Here is an 18,409-nt window from a genome sequence, read left to right as displayed (position 1 = left end):
ACCCAATTGTGGAAAAGGTGACGAAGCAAAAGGCGGCGAAGTGATGGCGCACGCGAGCAATACGCACGCTTCTTGCAGCAGTGCTTACCTGACATATCATGAAGGTCTGACTCGTTAGAGGAATATCTGCAACCAGGTGTCTGAATGGAGCTATGATTTACTATGTGGAGGGTAAATTAGGAGCAAGTCGCAGCCAGTACGACGACGAATAGAAAGATATGCACCTCGACCCACAATGTGGACTGCATACCAACGTACACACCTGAGCAGGCTACGCGCAGGCAACATAAATCCCATAATTCCTTCATCTCCACACCAACCACTAAATAACCTGCTATCAATATTGATCAACAGTGCCTCTTAGGTTTGTTTTAGCTATGTAGAACTTCCAAAATCCACGCAAATCCCCCCCAATCCCGGGTGACTCTACAGCACTCTCTCCCGCGGAGTTGCAAGGTTGAAGGGTGTGCGATGACTAATTTGTTAGCATGAGGTGGACATGTCAGCTGACGCCTGTCTTGTTTCAATTCTGACGTGAGGTGCTTCCTCACACCTGTCAAACTGTTACCGACCGTATGGCGTATCCGTTCTGCCGGCAGTGGTTCCATGTTCTTGCCAAAGCTTGTGCATGAAGGTACGTGGAGCCGCCTCACGGCTGTGCAACTATTCGTCGATCCCAACTGTCACTTTAATCAGCGCCCTATCTGTTCCACAAGTGTCCTCCTGAAGCCTTTAGTGCCCGACAGGATCCAGCGCCAAACACTCAAAGTTCTCTCGTCACCCACTGTCCCGACACCAGGAACCAGGTCAATCCCCAAAACAAAACACCATGCCAGCTGGAGGGGATCAGGCGTCCACAACGGGCCTTTCATCGCGGCGCTCGGCCTGTGACCGCTGCCGGGGCCAGAAGCTGGGGTGCCTGCGTGAGGGAAACGACCCGAGCGGGCGGTGCGATCGATGCGCTAAGGCTGATGCCAAATGCATTACCACCCCAATATATCACATGCGGCACTATACAATCAGGGATCACGATACAGGTGGCCGCTCGACTACAAGCATGAGTACTACTACCAACACTGGCAGTGCGGCCATGCCATCCCACAAGCGTCGCCGACATCACAACGATAATCGGGACAATCGACGTCAAGATCAAAGTCAAGGCCAGGGGCCAGCGCGGCCACAAGCTCAGCTCCAAGTGCAAACGGCGTCGGGTACGAACTCGCCCGGACGACTCCAGAATCGACCATCTCAATCTCCAGTCAGCTTCACTCCAGGATTTGCCACATTCGAATGGCCGTCCCTGGATGCCTTCGGAAAATCAGATCAAGGAGCAGCAGCAGGAGCGTCAAGCCATGTCAGCTCGCCCGAATGGAGCCCGATGATGGATATCGTGGCTGGATCCGCACAACTACCACATCCGCATTGTGGACCGACACCCAGATCACAGACGACATTGGCCACTCCAGGTTGGGATGCGAGTGATCTCAACCTGGATGACTACTTGGCCGGTGATTTCACCCACAAGAACGGCTCCGAAGGCGCGAACCCCTCAGAATGGCCTGCTGGCCTGCGAAGTTCACTTGCAAGTGGAGAAGGAGCGGACGTTCAACACCAGAGGGTGCCTTGGCCTCAAGCTGTCCAAGGAGGAGACATTCTAGATCAGTCGTCTCTGGGAGATCTGGACATTTGGGGGCTTGGCCTCCCCACGAGCTCCAACTCTACCGAGGAGACTCGCTATCGTCTGATGGAAGAGCTAGCTCGGATCAACCTGGAATTGGCAACACAACTCCGACGCATGGTCAAAAGCCCACCTGACGGGACGCTGAAAATACTTATTCCCTCCGAGCTTGAGAGACCAGTCGCTTCAGGACACGCCACCACCACCCCGCTGCTGGGGGACATACTCAACTCTACACGGCGCTATCTAGACGTTCTAGCCACCGCCACCGACTCTCGGCCGTTTCCTAACCCCTCGCCGGCTGACTTTCATAATCTGCTGGCTGCGGCCGCTGTTCCACCGTTGGCAACCTTCGGCACCTCCATCGAAGCCTCTAAGATGAGTCGCGGAACAACCACGGCGGCAGTCTCGCCGGACACCAGTAGCACATCCACATCTTCCTCTTCTTCTCCCAGCCGTGCCTCGTCCACTCCGCCCAGCAGCCTTAGCTCTGTGACCAAGGCGCCGCCGGACCCGCCCATGGTATTCCTCGCTCTCGTCTGCTACGTGCACATCTTGCGGCTCCACGTTGCTGTCTTCGCACATATCCGGCAGTACCTTGAGCTTGTAGCCGACAGCGACCACGGCAGGATGAGTCCAATTTCCGGTTTCTGTGGCTTTGATGAGTGTCCCCTCCGTGAGTCTTCCCACTGATCACTAGAAGTCATTCATTGACCGTGGCCTTTTCTGTACTTCAGGCTAACTTAAAGAGCACAGAATCCGGAAATCTCCAAACCACCATGTTTATTCAGATGGTTACAAACACTTTTGAGAGAATGGAGAGGCTACTCGGGCTGCCTCGCGAGTTCCACATTGGCACACGTGACGGCGGTGGATCCAGCGGCTTGCTTAGTGGTGACGGCTTTCTCGACGTGGCCAAGTCCATGCTCCGGAAAGAGGAAATGGGACGTCCAGAAGAAGGCCAGGGCGGAATCAAGTACCTGCGGAAAACCATGAAAAAAGCGAAGCGGCTCTTGCGCGACCGCATTGCTCCATAGATTCTCTTGTCATTCTGGGTCAATGTTTTACAAAATGATGATACTACATTGCAGTGCATCACTGCACTTGTTCATCACTGGGACTGAAGAATAGACAAACCTATAATCTCAGGTAGAAGGAATAGCCAAAAGGATAAGAGCCTCTGCGGTTTCTTCTGTTAAACAATTCTTCGCTCAGCCCTCTAAGCTCCTCTAATCTCTGTTTACATCAAGTTTGTTTTTCCAGATAAGACGAGCTGTGTTGCTAGTCAGCGTGTTCTTGCGGCTAGTGTTCTGGTCCCGCTCTGCAAAAAAGAGACCTATGAAAGGATCCCTTAGGACAGTGTGCAATATAGGCGATGTTGCTCGTGCGATGCTCCCAGATACGGAGGCGTGCTTCCTTTTCCAGTGTATTCAATATCTCAGAACTCATTTGTCATTGTGCACGGCTCCTTTCCGGGTGGCAGCCCATTGGGTCTAGCCCCCAAGCCGTCCTGGCGGTTGCAACGTGGCCAAAGTAGCGTTTTTCTGACGATCTTGAAGTTGCGTAGGTAATGAGGAGATTAAGAATCTTCTCTTGCGTCATCTGGCCCCCAAAATTGAAGCTCCATACCGAGTTGACTGTATCAGGCACGCGAATGGAAAATCTTGTTGATGCCTGGTCTCGACTCGCGGTTTTGGTCGCTAATCTCGAAGGATCCCGAGCCCGAAGCTCCATAGGGATCTGACTGTGTTAACATAAGAACTCAGCTGCTACTGCTGTGCCCCGTCGCTTAGGACCGAAATTTCCTGTTCGTACAATTCGGAGACTTACTAAGGCTCGAAGGATCGCTGACCCGAATCACGGAATACATTTCCTGCCTTTGGGTTAGGCTTTTTGCTCCTGCGACATTGTTTGCTGTTGTCGTTATCGTAGCTGCTGATGCCTTCGAGAAGAGACACAGGCTGAAGAGGATAATGATATGGATGTATATAATTCGAGAAAGGGAACAACTGCCACGCTCAAATCAGGTGTTTATGACATGATAATCGTACCATTAGATTCCCAGGTACTGTCCTTTCCTTGCCGATAGAGGAGACTGTTGTATCACGGTCAAAATTTCAACATGTCCCAACATACCACCCAATCCCCCCCGGAGCCCATCGCCGTCGTCGGCAGCGGCTGTCGCTTTCCCGGGGCCTCCAACAGCCCGTCCAAGCTCTGGTCACTGCTGTGCGACCCGACAGACCTGCGCACACCTATACCGGCAGACCGGTTCAGCAGTGCCGGATTCTACCATGCCGACGGCACCTATCATGGGCACAGCAATGTGCAACACGGTCACTTCCTCGGCGGTGCTCCAGGTTTCCACCGCCGCTTCGACGCCCGCTTCTTCGGCATCAACCCAAGCGAGGCGCATGTAATGGATCCGCAGATGCGCCTGCTGCTGGAGACGGTTTACGAGGCGCTGGAGTCAGGCGGCCATACTATTGAGGCTCTCGCGGGCTCTGATACAGCCGTATATGCCGGCACAATGCTGGGCGAGTACGAGCAGATGATGGGGCGCGATCAGGATACTATTGGCACATATGACGCTACCGGCACGTCTCGCGCGTTGGTATCAAATCGCGTGTCGTATTTCTTTGATTGGCACGGTCCAAGTATGACTATCGACACAGCATGCAGCTCCAGCCTTATAGCCGTGCACCAGGCCGCACAGCAGCTACGGGCGGGGCATTCGCGTGTTGCGATTGCGGCGGGCGCGAATCTTTTACTAGATCCGTGTTCGTTCGTGAGCATGAGCAAATTAAAGATGTTGTCCCCTGACGGCCGCTCCCGCATGTGGGATGCTGATGTCAACGGCTATGCCCGCGGGGAAGGTGTTGCGGCCGTGGTGCTGAAAACGCTCAGCCAAGCCGAAAAAGATGGCGATGTTATCGAGTGTGTGATTCGTGAAGTCGGGTCAAATCAGGACGGGAGGACACCTGGGTTGACGATGTGAGTAACCTCCTTTCTTTTTCCTCCCCTTTTTAATGGCCTCCATCCTATTTTGTCCTTTCCACACCGATCCCCACTTTATGTGCAATGATATCGAGTTCAATGCCTCACTGTGAATATCTAGCTCACTAAAGTCGTTTTGAACAATACAGGCCCAGCCCCTCTGCGCAGGCAAGCCTTATTCGTGAGTGCTACGCCCGAGCAGGCCTCGACCTGACGCACCCAGACCAGCGTCCCCAATTTTTCGAGGCCCATGGCACAGGAACACCAGCAGGTGATCCGGTTGAAGCAGAAGCCATTGCCACGGCTTTCTTTCCAGGCCAAGTTGAAGAACCCAAGACGACTGAGGAGCCCGTTGAGAAGCTCTATGTGGGCAGCATCAAGACCGTCATCGGCCACACTGAGGGGACTGCTGGTTTGGCGGCACTTCTCAAGGCGTCGCTGGCAATTCAAAATGCCGTCATTCCGCCGAATATGCATTTCAATCGTCTGAATCCCAAGATTGAGCCCTTCTACACGAATTTGAGAGTCCCGACGGCGGCTGTTCCGTGGCCGTCAAATGGATCCGAGACTCGCAGAGCAAGTATCAATAGGTGAGTCTTTTCATCATCGTGCTGTTATACTTTGCCAAGATAACCTCTCTAACTTAACCTAGCTTTGGCTTTGGCGGTGCGAACTGCCATGCCATTCTAGAGAATTACACGCCAACCGGATCATCTGTGCGTGATCGGGCAACACAGGCTGCGAATGACGGTGAAGCAGCCCGGGAATCAACCGCATTCGCACCGTTCGTCTTCTCGGCTGGGTCTCGGTCATCATTGGTTTCGTACTCGCGCCAGTTTTGCGACTATCTGCAGAGTTCCAACGGAACGGTCTTGCCCAGTCCTTCAGACCTCGCATACACGCTCCATTCTCGCAGATCGCGTTTGCAATTCAGCCTAACTGTTTCGGCATCGACGCTGGACGACCTCCGCAACAAACTGGAGGATAAGTTGAAGATTGCCGCGCAGCGCGGCAGCAGTCAACAGGATGATTTCGCTGTAAAACCGCTCCTTTTGCAAGACTCATCCTCCGAGACAGGTACCCGCAAGCTGCGTACCCTCGGTGTGTTCACCGGCCAAGGCGCACAGTGGGCCCGCATGGGAGCCGAACTTCTGGAGACTTCGTCCGCCGCCCGCCGTATCGTCCAGCATCTCGACGACCGGCTCGCGCAGCTCCCCAGCGACCACCGGCCTTCATGGTCTTTAGTCAATGAGCTTTGCAAGCCAGCTTCTTCATCGCGCATCGGGCAGGCCGCCTTCTCTCAGCCGCTATGCACGGCGCTGCAGATCCTGCAGGTGGATATGCTACGAGCGGCCGGGGTCTCGTTCGATGCTGTTGTCGGCCATTCATCAGGCGAGATTGGCGCCGCATACGCGGCCGGTTTCATTACCGCCGGTGATGCTATTTGCGTGGCGTACTATCGCGGCCTATTCTCGCATCTTGCCACAGGCAAAAATGGCGAGGTAGGCGCTATGATGGCAGTTGAGAGCACGCTCGAGGATATCCAGGAAATATGCAGCTCGCGCCGTTTCCGCGGCCGGGTCGTCGTTGCTGCTGTCAATTCCCCTTCTAGTATCACTGTCTCCGGAGACGAGGAGTCTGTGAAGATGCTGCAGCTGATACTGCAAGACGAGAGCAAGTTTGCGCGGCTGTTGAAAGTCGACAAGGCGTACCACTCACACCACATGCTTGCCTGTTCGGACAAGTACCTTGCTGCGCTTGCTGCACTGGATATTCGAGTTGAAAGAACATCAAATTGTGCTTGGTTCTCCAGCGTTCACGATGGTGTAGAGGTGACAGACCAGTTCTTCGACGCGATACAAGGCCAGTACTGGAACGACAATATGAACCAGCCCGTGCTGTTTATGCAGGCGGTGCAGTCGGCGTGGAAGACCGTGGGCCCTTTCGATCTTGCCGTCGAAGTCGGTCCCCATCCAGCGCTCAAGAGTCCCGCCATACAATCGATTCATGCCGTGCCAGAAAACGCACCATCGGGAGGCCAATTGCCATACACCGGCATGCTTCAGCGAGGAAAGCCGGCTGTCGGGACATTCGCTGACGGTCTTGGTTTTGTCTGGTCACGCCTCGGAAAGGGCTATATCGACCTCGGCGCCTACGACGCCTTCATGTCTGCCTCTGCATCAGCGTCAAGCTTAAAGACCGATACGGTGGGTGGGGAGATTGCCAGGCGCTACAAGGTCGTCCACGGCCTTCCCTCGTATGCTTGGGACCACGAGAACGAATATTGGCACGAGAGTCGGTACACCAAAGCACAGCTGTCGCGCGTGGAGCCTGTACATCCTCTTCTTGGACACGTCACCCCCGACAGCACCGATCAGGTCACACGATGGCGCAATATCCTGCGGCCTAAGGAGATTTCCTGGCTGAAAAATCATCAACTACAAGGTCAGACGGTATTTCCGGCCGCGGGCTACGTCGTCCTTGCGCTTGAGGCGGCCATGCGCAAAAGCGGTTCTAAAAGTCCCAAGAGGACGGTGACGGCTTCCCAGCAGACTGTCACCATGTTGGAAGTCTTGGATCTGGAAATCGAGAAGGCCCTCACGTTTGACCAGGACGATACCAGCATCGAGGCTGTTTTCACGATCAGTAATGTTGCTTGGTCGTCGACGGCAGACGGGAAAGCCACCATGGCTGCCGATTTCAGCTACAATGCCGCTGCTGAAAAGGACAATCTTGACTTGGCATTGCTTGCCAGTGGCCGTGTTCGTGTTGTCTTGGATGACGAGCAAAAGCAGCAGACCGGCCATGACAACGACAACAGGTTTGCCAAAACCAACGTGCTCCCAGCAAGGGCTCCAAAGCCCACCGATCTTCTCAAGGTCCCAGCCGACGACTTTTATGAGTCGCTAGAGAAGATGGGGTACGACTACTCCGGGCCTTTCCGTGCACTCACCAACATCGAAAGACGACTTGGCTACGCAACCGGAATCATCGAGAATCTGACTCAGGACGACGATGCAGATTACAGTGTCAAGCATGATTCTCAACGGGAAAACAGCCTCCTCGTCCACCCTGCCATGCTCGATGCAGCTTTCCAGTCGACATTCGTCGCGCGTGCGGTCCCTTACGACGGCGGCATGTGGGCGTTACACGTGCCACGCAAGATCCGCAGCATCCGCGTGGTGCCGTCTCTGTGCGCGGCGCATATAAAGGACGGAGTCTCAGCTCCCGCACTCTCCTTCGACGCGGTGCTGCCGTCTGAGTCGGGGAGCGAGAAAGGAATTGGAGGGGATATAGATCTCTATCACTCCCCGAAACTGGAACCAGGAAAGCGTCAACAACATGCCGTGATTCAAGTCCAGGGGCTGCTGTGTGTTCCCTTTGCACCCTCAAGCCCCAAGGACGACCGAGGCATCTTCTCTACGACGGTGTGGGATGTCGCCAGCCCTGACGCCGGCCGAATCGGCGCGCGCGAGTTCAAGGCGACTCCGGAGGAACGCAAGCTCGCGCACCTGCTGGAGCGCGTGGCCATCTTCTACTTGCGCCAGCTGGATCGGAGCGTGCCGGCCGCTCACCCAGCACGATCACAGCCCGGGCCTGCTGCTCCCTTTTCCTATCTATTGAAGTACGCGACGCACTGGGTCAAGCAGGCCGAGGCCGGGTCATTGTCGTTCTGGAAGCGCGAATGGAACGCAGACACGGCCGACGTGATTCGGCGCGCATGTGCACCGTATGCCCACGTCGCGGATGTTAGGCTCCTCCGGGCCTTTGGCGAGGAACTTGTTGCCATTGCGACGGGCGAGAAGCAGGCGATTGAGATCGGCATGCGAGATAATTTGCTGACCGACTACTACCAATACTCTATGGGTATGGACACGTACTCGTCCTTTCTGGCACGTTCTGTCAGACAGATCGTGCATCGGTTCCCGCACTGCCACTTCCTCGAGATCGGCGCAGGTACCGGCGGGGTGACGAAATATATCTTCGACGAGATCGGGTCCTCGTACGCTTCCTACACGTTCACCGACGTTTCGTCAGGCTTCTTGCCCACGGCTCAAAGTATCTTCACCAAAGAGCGTGAGCAGCACGGAATGGTCTTCAAGGTGTTGGACATCAACAAACCTGCGCACACACAGGGGTTCCAAGACCATTCGTACGATGTCATCGTGGCATCGATGGTCTTGCACGCCACTGACACGCTCGAGACGACGTTGAATAATGTCCGGCGTCTCCTACGGCCTGGCGGATATCTAGTTATGCTGGAAGTCTTGCCGGACATGGCTGTGCGCTCTGGTACCATCTTCGGCGCCTTCCCCGGCTGGTGGGCGGGTAGCGAGAATAATGATTCTACTCTTTCACCCCTAGCAAATGTCGATCGCTGGGATGCCCTGCTGCGCAAGACAGGTTTTGCGGGCTGTGATACTGCCACGCCGACCCCAGAGCCTGTGGTCGCCCCATTTGCGGTCATTGTGGCGCAGGCTGTGGACGATCGGGTGTCGATGCTGCGGGACGTGTTAACGTCGTCTCAGTCAGTCGACACTCGGCAATTGGTCGACGACTTGATCATCGTGGCGAGTAAGTCCCCTAACTCTCGAGCTAGTCGACTCGCCAGCCAGATTTCGGCCCTCGCAGAGCCGCTCTGCAATGGCCCGGTGACGACGGTGCGGTCGTGGAGCGAGATGAATTTGGATATCGTCTCCGACAAGACGACGATACTCAGCCTGTCAGACCTGGATACTGCCTTCTTTGCATCGCCCGGCCTCGAGTCTTCGTGGGAAACCCTGTGCGCGACACTGATGCGCGTCCGCACTCTGCTTTGGGTGACACATTCCCGCCGCGACGAGAACCCACATGCGAGCATGACGGTTGGGATGTTGAGGTCGGCAGCGTCAGAGATGCCCACACTGGACGTACAGTCCTTCGACTTCGCCGACGGGCAGAAAATACAGCCCCGGGTCGTGCTCGAGGCGTTGTTGAGGTTCAGAGCCGTGACGACGTGGCAGCGTGACGGGACGGCTACTGGTCTAAGCGGGGGATTGACGACTGCCGAGCCCGAGATTCAGCTGGATCAGGACGGCTGGCCGCTTATCCCGAGAGTGGTGCCGAATCGTAGAATGAACGAGAGGTATAATACGTCGCGACGAGATGTGTGGGAGACGGTCAAGCTCGGATATGGGGGGAACGAGCAGACCAGTGTACGTGTTGAGTTCGATCAAGAGAATGGGGAACATTCGCTCCGTCGAGGACATACTCCATCTCAACAACTGCAGGGGACAACTGGCGCATCCATTCTGCGCACCTCTCACTCACTCTTGGAGGGCATCCGCGTCGCCGAGTCTGGCAATCTTTTCCTAGCATTCGGAAAGAGTACCGCAACCGGTGATCAGACGGTCTTCCTGTCCGAGGAACTTGCGAGCCACGCCACACCAGCATGGGATGACCTCAGCATGCTCATTGAGATCGATACTGGCCTCGAGGCTGAGTTCCTCGAGCATGTTGCGTATCACATGCTCGCATCTGTGATACTCAAGGGCGTTGGCAAGGACGACCGCGTTCTTGTTCTCGAACCAACCCCTGAGTTCGCCACGGTGTTAATGTGGCGGGCGAGAAACATTGGGGCGCGCGTGACTTTTATCACGTATGATTCCGATAATTCCCGCTATATCCCCGCGACCTCTAGTTGGCTGCGCGTGCATCCTATGGCGGCCATGAGAGACGTACAGAAGATGGTGCCCAAGGACGTGGTCGTGTTTGTCGATCTGGCTTCCCAACATGGCGATGATAACAACAAGCACGTGCAAATTCACACGGCGCTCCCGGCACATTGCCGTCTGGAAAGCAGGCGTACTCTGTTCGGCGCCAAGAACGGTCAAGGGAAAAGCTGGTGGGCGTCTCGCGTCGGAGACGTCCGCCTCAGGTTGCAGGATGCAGTCAACCACGCACTGCACTCCCTTGCTGAGCGAGAGGGGGGAGGTTTAGAGGCGCAGCCTGTGAAAAAGGTGAAGATCGGTGAACTGGGCTCTGCATCAAACGCGGGACGGAACGGGAATGAGCTCGTCTCCATCCTGGACTGGACAGGCGCTTCTGAAGTCACAGTGCAAGTGCAGCCAGTAGATTCTCAGGTCACCCTAGATCCTGACAAGACATACTGGCTTGCCGGTCTCAGCCACGGCCTTGGTCTTTCCCTCTGCGAATGGATGGTCCGCCGTGGAGCGCGTTTCGTGGCCATCTCGAGCCGGCGTCCCAACGTTGATACAGCCTGGATGGCCAAGATGTCCAGCGCCACCAAGGCCGTCGTGCGCGTACTGGCGTGCGACATGACCTCCGAGGCCGATGTCAGGCGTGCGCATGCCGAGATCCGTGAGAATATGCCGCCCGTCGCCGGCGTCGCGCAAGGTGCTATGATTCTTGATGACGTCCTGATCGCGGACATGACGCTCGAGCAAATGCTCAAGGTAACGCGGCCGAAAGTTGAGGGCAGCGTGCATCTCGAGCGGCTATTCCGCGGCGACGACAAGAAAACTCCCCCGCTCGACTTTTTCGTCTTCTTCTCCTCGTTCTCCTCAGTATCTGGATGGCAAGGACAGGCCAACTACGCGGCGGGGAACCTGTTTATGGGCGCACTCGCCGAGCAGCGGCGGCGCAAAGGGCTCGCGGCGTCGGTCATCAACATCGGCCCCGTGCTGGGCGTGGGCTACATTGCGCAGAACGCACGAACCGACCTCAGACGGCGCGTGGAAGCCCGCGAGACCTGGTTCGTCTCCGAAACCGACTTTCTCCGGCAGTTTGCCGAGGCGATCGTAGCCGGACGTCCTGGTGGTAACACCGACCAGATCGAAATCACGAGTGGCGTGGAGCGCATAGGGGCGAACAGTGGGTCGATGCCATTGTGGGCTGCGAATCCTATGTTGAGCCACTGTCTCCTATGGAACGACGAAGAGAGCAGCATCGCGTCTGGCGGTCCCAATGCAGCCGCGAACTCAGGCACGCACAACGCTGTGCCGCTCAAGACTCGTCTCGCCCAGGCGCCCACACGCGACGCCGTCTTTGCCGCCGTGCATGATGCGTTCGTGCCCAAGCTTGCGGCACTGTACCAGCGGCCTGCAGATGATCTTGCTCGCGAGGACCCGGCCGACCTGCAGCTGTCTGAGATGGGCACCGACAGCCTGCTCGCCACTGAGATTCGTACCTGGTTCATCAAGACATTGCAGGTGAATATCCCTGTGCTGAAGATCCTGAGTGGGGCGAGTGTGAAGGAACTGTGTGTCGTTGCCGCCGAGACGCTGCCACCGACCTTGATCCCCGAGGTGAAGGAGGGGGATCTGAAGGTGAGTTCCGACGCGTGGGTGCCCCCGCCTCCATCGACGGAAGCTGGGCCGGTGGAGAGTGCGCCGGTCTCGTCGAAGATCGAGGACGAGCCCGAGCCAGAAGTGAATGCGGCTCCCGAGGAGAAGACTGTGTCGTTCCAGCCCGAACAGATAGAAAAGGGACCGGATGATGGAGATTCCTCGTCTACAAGTGGACCCGAGTGCGATACACCAGGCACTCTGGCAGGCAATTTCTCTACCAACGACACTGCTTCGTCGGTCTCTTCTAAGAGGTCTGCTACGATGGATGGGGACGTAGCCGATGACAAGACCGAAGCCAACACCGGCATCCTTCCATACACGGAGCAGGGCCAAGATCTACAACACTTCGACAAGATCGCGCCGCTCTCCTTCACCCAGGCTACCTTTTGGTTCGTGCTGTCCTTCCTGAAAGACAAGTCTAGCCTCAACAACACGGCCTCCTTCCAGCTCTCGGGCCGCATCCGGCAAGACGAATTCGAACGCGCTCTGCAGATCATCATTCAACGGCATGACATCCTGCGTGCCTGCTTCTTCGAGAGCGAAGGCCAGCCGATGCAGGGCTTTCTCGCCGAGAGCACCATGCACGGCGAATACCGAACGATCCGTAGCGAGCAAGAGGTCGGTCCGGTGGTCCAGGAGCTCGAGAGACATGTGTTCGACTTGACACGCGGCGAGAACCTGCGCGTTGTGCTCCTTACACTGACACCGACAAGGCATTTCCTGGTGCTGTCGTCGCATGCACTGGTGGCGGACGGCATGTCAGTTCAAATCTTCCTGCGAGAGATGCATCAGCTCTTTGCCAACGCACTTCCACCACCGCCGACACAATACGCGGCACACGCCATAAAGCAGCACGCAGACTATCAAGCCGGACGCTACTCAGACGACCTCCGCTTCTGGCGCGCAGAGTATCCCCCGGACGACTTTCCGGATGCGCTGCCAATCTTCCGGCTTGGGCAGGTTGCTGCGCGTCCGCAGCTCACCAAATACGAGAACGAGCGGGCCGAAATGCACTTGGGCCAGGATATGAAGGCGCGTGTCAAAGCGCTCTGTCGACGCGCTGGAGTGACACCGTTCCACTTCTACCTGACTGTGTTCCGGGCCCTTTTGGCGCAGTCCGCGGATACTAATGGCGTGCAAGATGTGTCCATTGGTATCGCAGACGCGCACAGGACCGAGGATGACTTTGCGGGCACGTATGGGCCGTTTGTCAACCTCTTACCCCTGCGATTCAGGAATAGCCAAAGCGAGGACGAAGACGAAAAGACTTTTGAAGACATGCTCAAAGAAACCCGAGGCAAAGTGCTGTCTGCCCTAGCGCACTCGGGTGTGCCCTTCCAGGTGCTTCTTACTGAGCTTGGGGCTCCACGCTCGGCCTCTCACACGCCCATCTTCCAATGCCTCGTTGACTACCGGGTCGGGCAACGGCCTAAGACTGCTCTTTCGGCCGACATTGAGCTAGAGCTTCTGTCGTACGCCCTAGAAAAAGTGGCCTACGACGTGGCCCTGGACGTGATAGATGATCCTGACGTCGACGGAGATTGCACCTTCATGCTGATCGTGCGCAAGGATCTGTACAGCCGCCAGGATGCCGAGAGTTTACTCGCGAGCTATGAGAGACTTGTCAAGGCGTTCGTGGAGGATCCGAGCATGCAGCTGGAAGAGCCAGATGTTTACGACCCTACAGAAGTTGACCGGGCGTTGACATTTGGGAGGGGGGCGGAGAAGAAGAGGCTTTGGCCTGAGACCTTGGTGCACAGGATTGACGAGGTAACCAAGGAAAGGGGGGATGATATGGCTGTGAGGTGGAGCATTAGTGGTGGAAATGATGCTGGAAACAGTGAAGAAATATTCACATACTCGCAGTTGCGCGATCGGGTTGAAGAGATCGCCATGGCCTTGGCCGAGGCCGGCATCAAACCAGCCTCGCGCGTGGCTGTCCTCCAGGAGCCCACCGGTGACTGGATCGCATCCATCTTGGCCATCATGAATCTCGGGGCCGTTTACCTGCCACTGGATCAAAACAATCCATGGAATCGCCTGGCTACCATCACCCAAGACTGCCGGCCCGAGATGGTCCTGGTAGACAACGACACGGAGCAGAATGTCGAGAAGCTGGATGCGCCTCACCTCAAGGTCATTAATGTTACGGGCTTGGTTCCTGATGGCAGCTACGGAAAGAAACACAACTTCAGCAGCATCGCAGCCACAGCTGACAAAGTCGTCACCATTCTGTATACTAGTGGTTCCACGGGCACGCCCAAGGGCATCGTTCTCAAGCACGAGGGCTTCTGCAACTGGCTCGAGTTTACGGCTCAAGTCTACGACCTCAAGCACGATGAGGTCGTCCTGCAGCAAAGCGCGCCCGGCTTCGACATGTCCATGATCCAGATCTTCACGGCTCTGTGCCTGGGTGGCACTCTGTGTCTTGTGCCAAGGGCACTCCGGGGCGACGCGGCTGCTCTTGTCAACATGATCGTTACTAAAAATGTCACCTACAGCATGAGCTGCGCATCCGAGACGTTCTCATGGTTCAAGTTCGGCAACGTGCATGGGCTAGCCAAGTCCAAGTGGCGTAGGGCTGTTATCGCCGGCGAGCCTGGGGTCCATACTCTCCTCAAGGACTTCGCGGCTCTGCAGAAGCCTGAGTTGAAGGTTTACCACGCTTACGGACCCACCGAGATCTCCTGGACGGCAACCAACATGGAACTGCCATACCGAGACTATGCAAAAAGTCCTCCAAAGAGCATCGCCGTCGGCCACCCAATTCCCAATTACACCGTCTACATCCTCGACGAGCACCTCAGACCCGTACCTCCCGGCGTTCAAGGAGAGGTCTACATTGGCGGGCCTGGAGTCGCGTCTGGATACCTCAATAACGGGTCCCTGACTGCAGAACGTTTTGTACCTGACTTATTTGCAAGCCCCGATCAGCGGCGAAGAGGTTGGCGGACGCTGCACCGTGCCGGTGACCTTGGAAGATGGGGCCCACGTGGCGAGCTGTTTCTCGAAGGCCGCATGATGGGCGACACACAGGTTAAACTACGCGGTCTGCGTATCGACCTGCAAGAAATTGAACGAGCTCTGCTCGACGCGTCCGAAGGCATGTTGGCCGAGGCCGCCGTGTCGGTCAGACGCAAGGCAGGCGAAAATGGGATCGAGGGCCCATCATTCCTGGTCGCGCATGTGGTGTTGGACCAAGCATACGATTCGCATTCCCATGGAGGAGATACGGACAAGTTCCTCAGCAGCCTGTTATCGAGACTCGGCTTGCCGCGCTACATGACGCCCGCAGCCATGATTCCCCTTGCCCATATGCCGCTGACAACTTCTTCCAAGCTCGACAGACGTGCAATCGCCGCACTTCCAATGCCCGAGAATGGGTATGATCTACCGAAAGAGCACGACAAGCATGTGGACATGAATGAGACGGAGGTCCAGCTAAGGAGCATATGGCAGGATGTTGTCTCGGGCAAGATGGGCCATTTAAACCATGCTACCATGGGACCCGAGACTGATTTCTTCCATGTCGGGGGTACGTCCTTGCTGTTGCTAGATCTGCGACGACGGATCCAGACCAGATGGGACGTCCAGCTTAGCCTGATCGATATGTTCGACTCGAGCACCCTGGCAAGTATGGCGATTGCTGTTGATAACAAGAGGGTAAAAGGGGTGACGACACAGGTGAATGGCCATTCCAGCTTCGACGAGATCATCGATTGGGACCAGGAGACGGCCCTCACACATTCTCTCCTCCAACAAAACGACGGTGGCGCGGTCTCAGAGCACGCCAGTGTCACTTCCCAGTCGAAGCTCACCGTCATCCTAACAGGCGCGACGGGATATCTCGGCACCGGCCTTCTGCAATCCCTCATCGCAAACCCACGCATTAAGCGGATCCACTGCCTAGCGGTGCGCGACCAGCAGAAACTCATCGACGCGACGGCCAATAGCAAAAAAGCCCGAGCCAAAGTCGTCATCCACTCAGGTGACCTCATGCAGCCACGCCTAGGCCTGCAGTCCGACGTCGACGAGCGTGCCATCCTCGACACAGCCGACGCGGTAGTGCACAACGGGGCCGACGTGTCGTATCTCAAGACGTACGCATCGCTGCGGGCGCCCAACGTGGCGGCGACAAAGACGCTCGCCGAGCTGTGTCTCGCGCGCAAGATCCCGTTCCACTACATCTCGAGCGTGGGTGCCTGTGCATTCGCAGCCGCCGCCGGACGAGCGAGGTGCGGGCCCGAGTCTGTGGCCGACTTCCCTCCGCCCTCGGCCATGAGGGCCGCACCGGGCTACTTCAGCAGCAAATGGGCCAGCGAGGTGTTCCTCGAGAAGCTGAAGCGGGAGTATCCTGACTGGCAGGTTTGGGTGCATCGCCCGTCCAATATTTCGCGCGTTGACGACGAGGACGCCGGGATGGATCTTGTGCATAATATCCGGCATTACGCGCGCGAACTGTGTGCTGTGCCCGTCGTGCCGGCGGGCAAGGATGCCGGGGCGCTCAATTCAGTCACAGTGGATGCGGTGGTCAAGGGAGTGGTGGATGCGGTGCTGAGCTCGGGTGTTGATGCTGGTGCCGGGCGACACCGGGACGATGGAGTCAGGTTCGTGCATCACCTGGGTGAGCTCGAGCTGCCGCTGGGTGATGTGAGGCAATGGATTGACAGTGACGGGAAAGAAGTTGAGGACATGGATCTCGCCGCGTGGACCGACCTGGCCGTTGAGCGGGGCATGCATCCCACCGTCGCTGCGTTCGTCCGGTCGTTCGGAGGGGGTCACGAGGGTGGAGGGCTGGTATTTCCTAGGATGGTAGCTGAGATGCGATAGAGGCGCGCTATTGTTTCAAGAGCATGGAGAGCGGGGCGATGCGTTTTCTTTTACTTTTTCTTTTACCTTTGTTTTGTTTACTTGAAAAAGGGTTCGCGCTGGACGGCTTGGACATGTGGAAATCTGGCATACATGGATGAACCCTGTGCATAAAAACAGCTTCTGCCGCCCGTGCAGATAGAGAAAGAGACTTTCTCTTCGGACATCAACAATTATCACTAGGTTTAAAAACACTCATTCGCTTTTTTCTCGCTACTTGGGTATTTCCTTGCACGGCGGTCACATACAGTACTATGGCGTTTCCGTCACTCTTCTACTAACAGACTCCGCGCTACACTAAGATTTAGAGTATCTTTAGGCTGCTCCTGCTGTATTCTCACAGGGGGATTACGATCCGCATGGTTGCGAACAAGTTCGGAGATATCAGTATGGACCAATGCCAGTAGGGCTCCAAACATCGCAAGCTCTATTCGACCACTCCCAGTCACTTAACATAAATATAGTGGTCTGTCTGTGCTGTTATCAGACTTCTTAGTGCCCAAGCGCTTCATCATTCCCACACTACCCGTGTATTACTTCCGTACGATCGCAGCCTACTCGCTACTTATCTAGGTAGTGTCTCATTAGTGAAAAAGCTTGGACATTGCATGCTGCCGACTTTTGACATAAAATGCGGCTCCTCGCGCTTATCCTTTTCCTGCTGCTCCAACCCATTACTGTTGTCACAACAACTACAGACAACGAAAACATGGAGAAGATTCAGGCAGATGGAGTGCGCCGCCACGACGAGGGCCCCGTTGAGATAAGTCTCTTTGATCGGAGTGACGATGAAGGACCGAACCTGCAATGCGACGCTGGGGATGACGGGTCGAAAGCTGTAACATGCAGCGATATCCCTTTTGGCGATTGTTGCCAAGGTGAGAAGAGGAACGAGCTGTTTGACAGCGCTGAAAATAACCAAGCTGAGGGCTGGGAGAGTTTTGCGATCTATTCAGGAAATAATCGCAGCCCTTGCAATACGTTTGCAAGAAGCACCAACTCAAGCGATACTAAATGCCTAGATGGCGGTGAACAGGGGTGGACGATTTCCGGTGCCACTGTGGACGGTTATACTGACGATGGCGACGGTGACGACGGTGGTGGCAACGATGCTGTCATGGAAGAGAATAGGGAGGAAAATAAGCCAAAGGAACGAGCAAGACGTGCGAATCTGTACTCGTTTCTTATCCGCGAGACGATGTATCACATCGAAATCAACTCATCGCTTGGAGAAACCTATCGCAACTTAGCTACGAAAGCAGAGCAGCGCGAGTTCATGATCGAACATGGCAAGGCAAAGCCCTATAATCGCGGATCCCGGTTATGGGCTGCAAGATGACCGAAGAGAAAGAAGGCCTGAGCGGGCGCGCTCGTGGTTCCGCGCAATGAGTTATCATGTGGTCTCTTTTCTTGCGAAATTCCTGGGAGGATACCTCATCATTCTGGGCCAGCGTTTTGCTGTGGCACGGACTTTTGCTGGCGGAGCACCACCATGTTGTTGCAAAACGCCCTCTCA

General features: G+C 56.1%; 2 protein-coding genes across 2 annotated transcripts; both read left to right on the top strand.

The window, feature by feature from the left end:
• Nucleotides 1-829: 829 nt before the first annotated feature.
• J7T55_002620 (uncharacterized protein) lies at nt 830-2,715 on the top strand (the record flags this gene model as incomplete). Its single annotated transcript, XM_053137711.1, has 2 exons — nt 830-2,354; nt 2,435-2,715. The coding sequence occupies 2 exons, from the start codon at nt 830-832 to the stop codon at nt 2,713-2,715; spliced, it is 1,806 nt and encodes a 601-aa protein (XP_052998489.1).
• Nucleotides 2,716-3,800: 1,085 nt separating this feature from the next.
• J7T55_002619 (uncharacterized protein) lies at nt 3,801-18,232 on the top strand (the record flags this gene model as incomplete). The annotated part of the gene is made up of 6 exons (XM_053137710.1): nt 3,801-4,672; nt 4,825-5,265; nt 5,328-16,790; nt 17,237-17,280; nt 17,592-17,771; nt 17,916-18,232. 6 exons carry the CDS (start codon nt 3,801-3,803, stop codon nt 18,230-18,232), a joined length of 13,317 nt encoding a protein of 4,438 aa, XP_052998488.1.
• Between the last annotated feature and the right edge of the window lie 177 nt (nt 18,233-18,409).

This window comes from Diaporthe amygdali (genome assembly GCF_026229845.1).
Source record: "Diaporthe amygdali strain CAA958 chromosome Unknown NODE_3_length_2959817_cov_65_330692, whole genome shotgun sequence".
Lineage (NCBI taxonomy): Eukaryota > Fungi > Ascomycota > Sordariomycetes > Diaporthales > Diaporthaceae > Diaporthe > Diaporthe amygdali.
The sequence above is the reverse complement of the archived record's forward strand: the minus strand, read 5'-3'. Positions and strand labels throughout refer to the sequence as shown.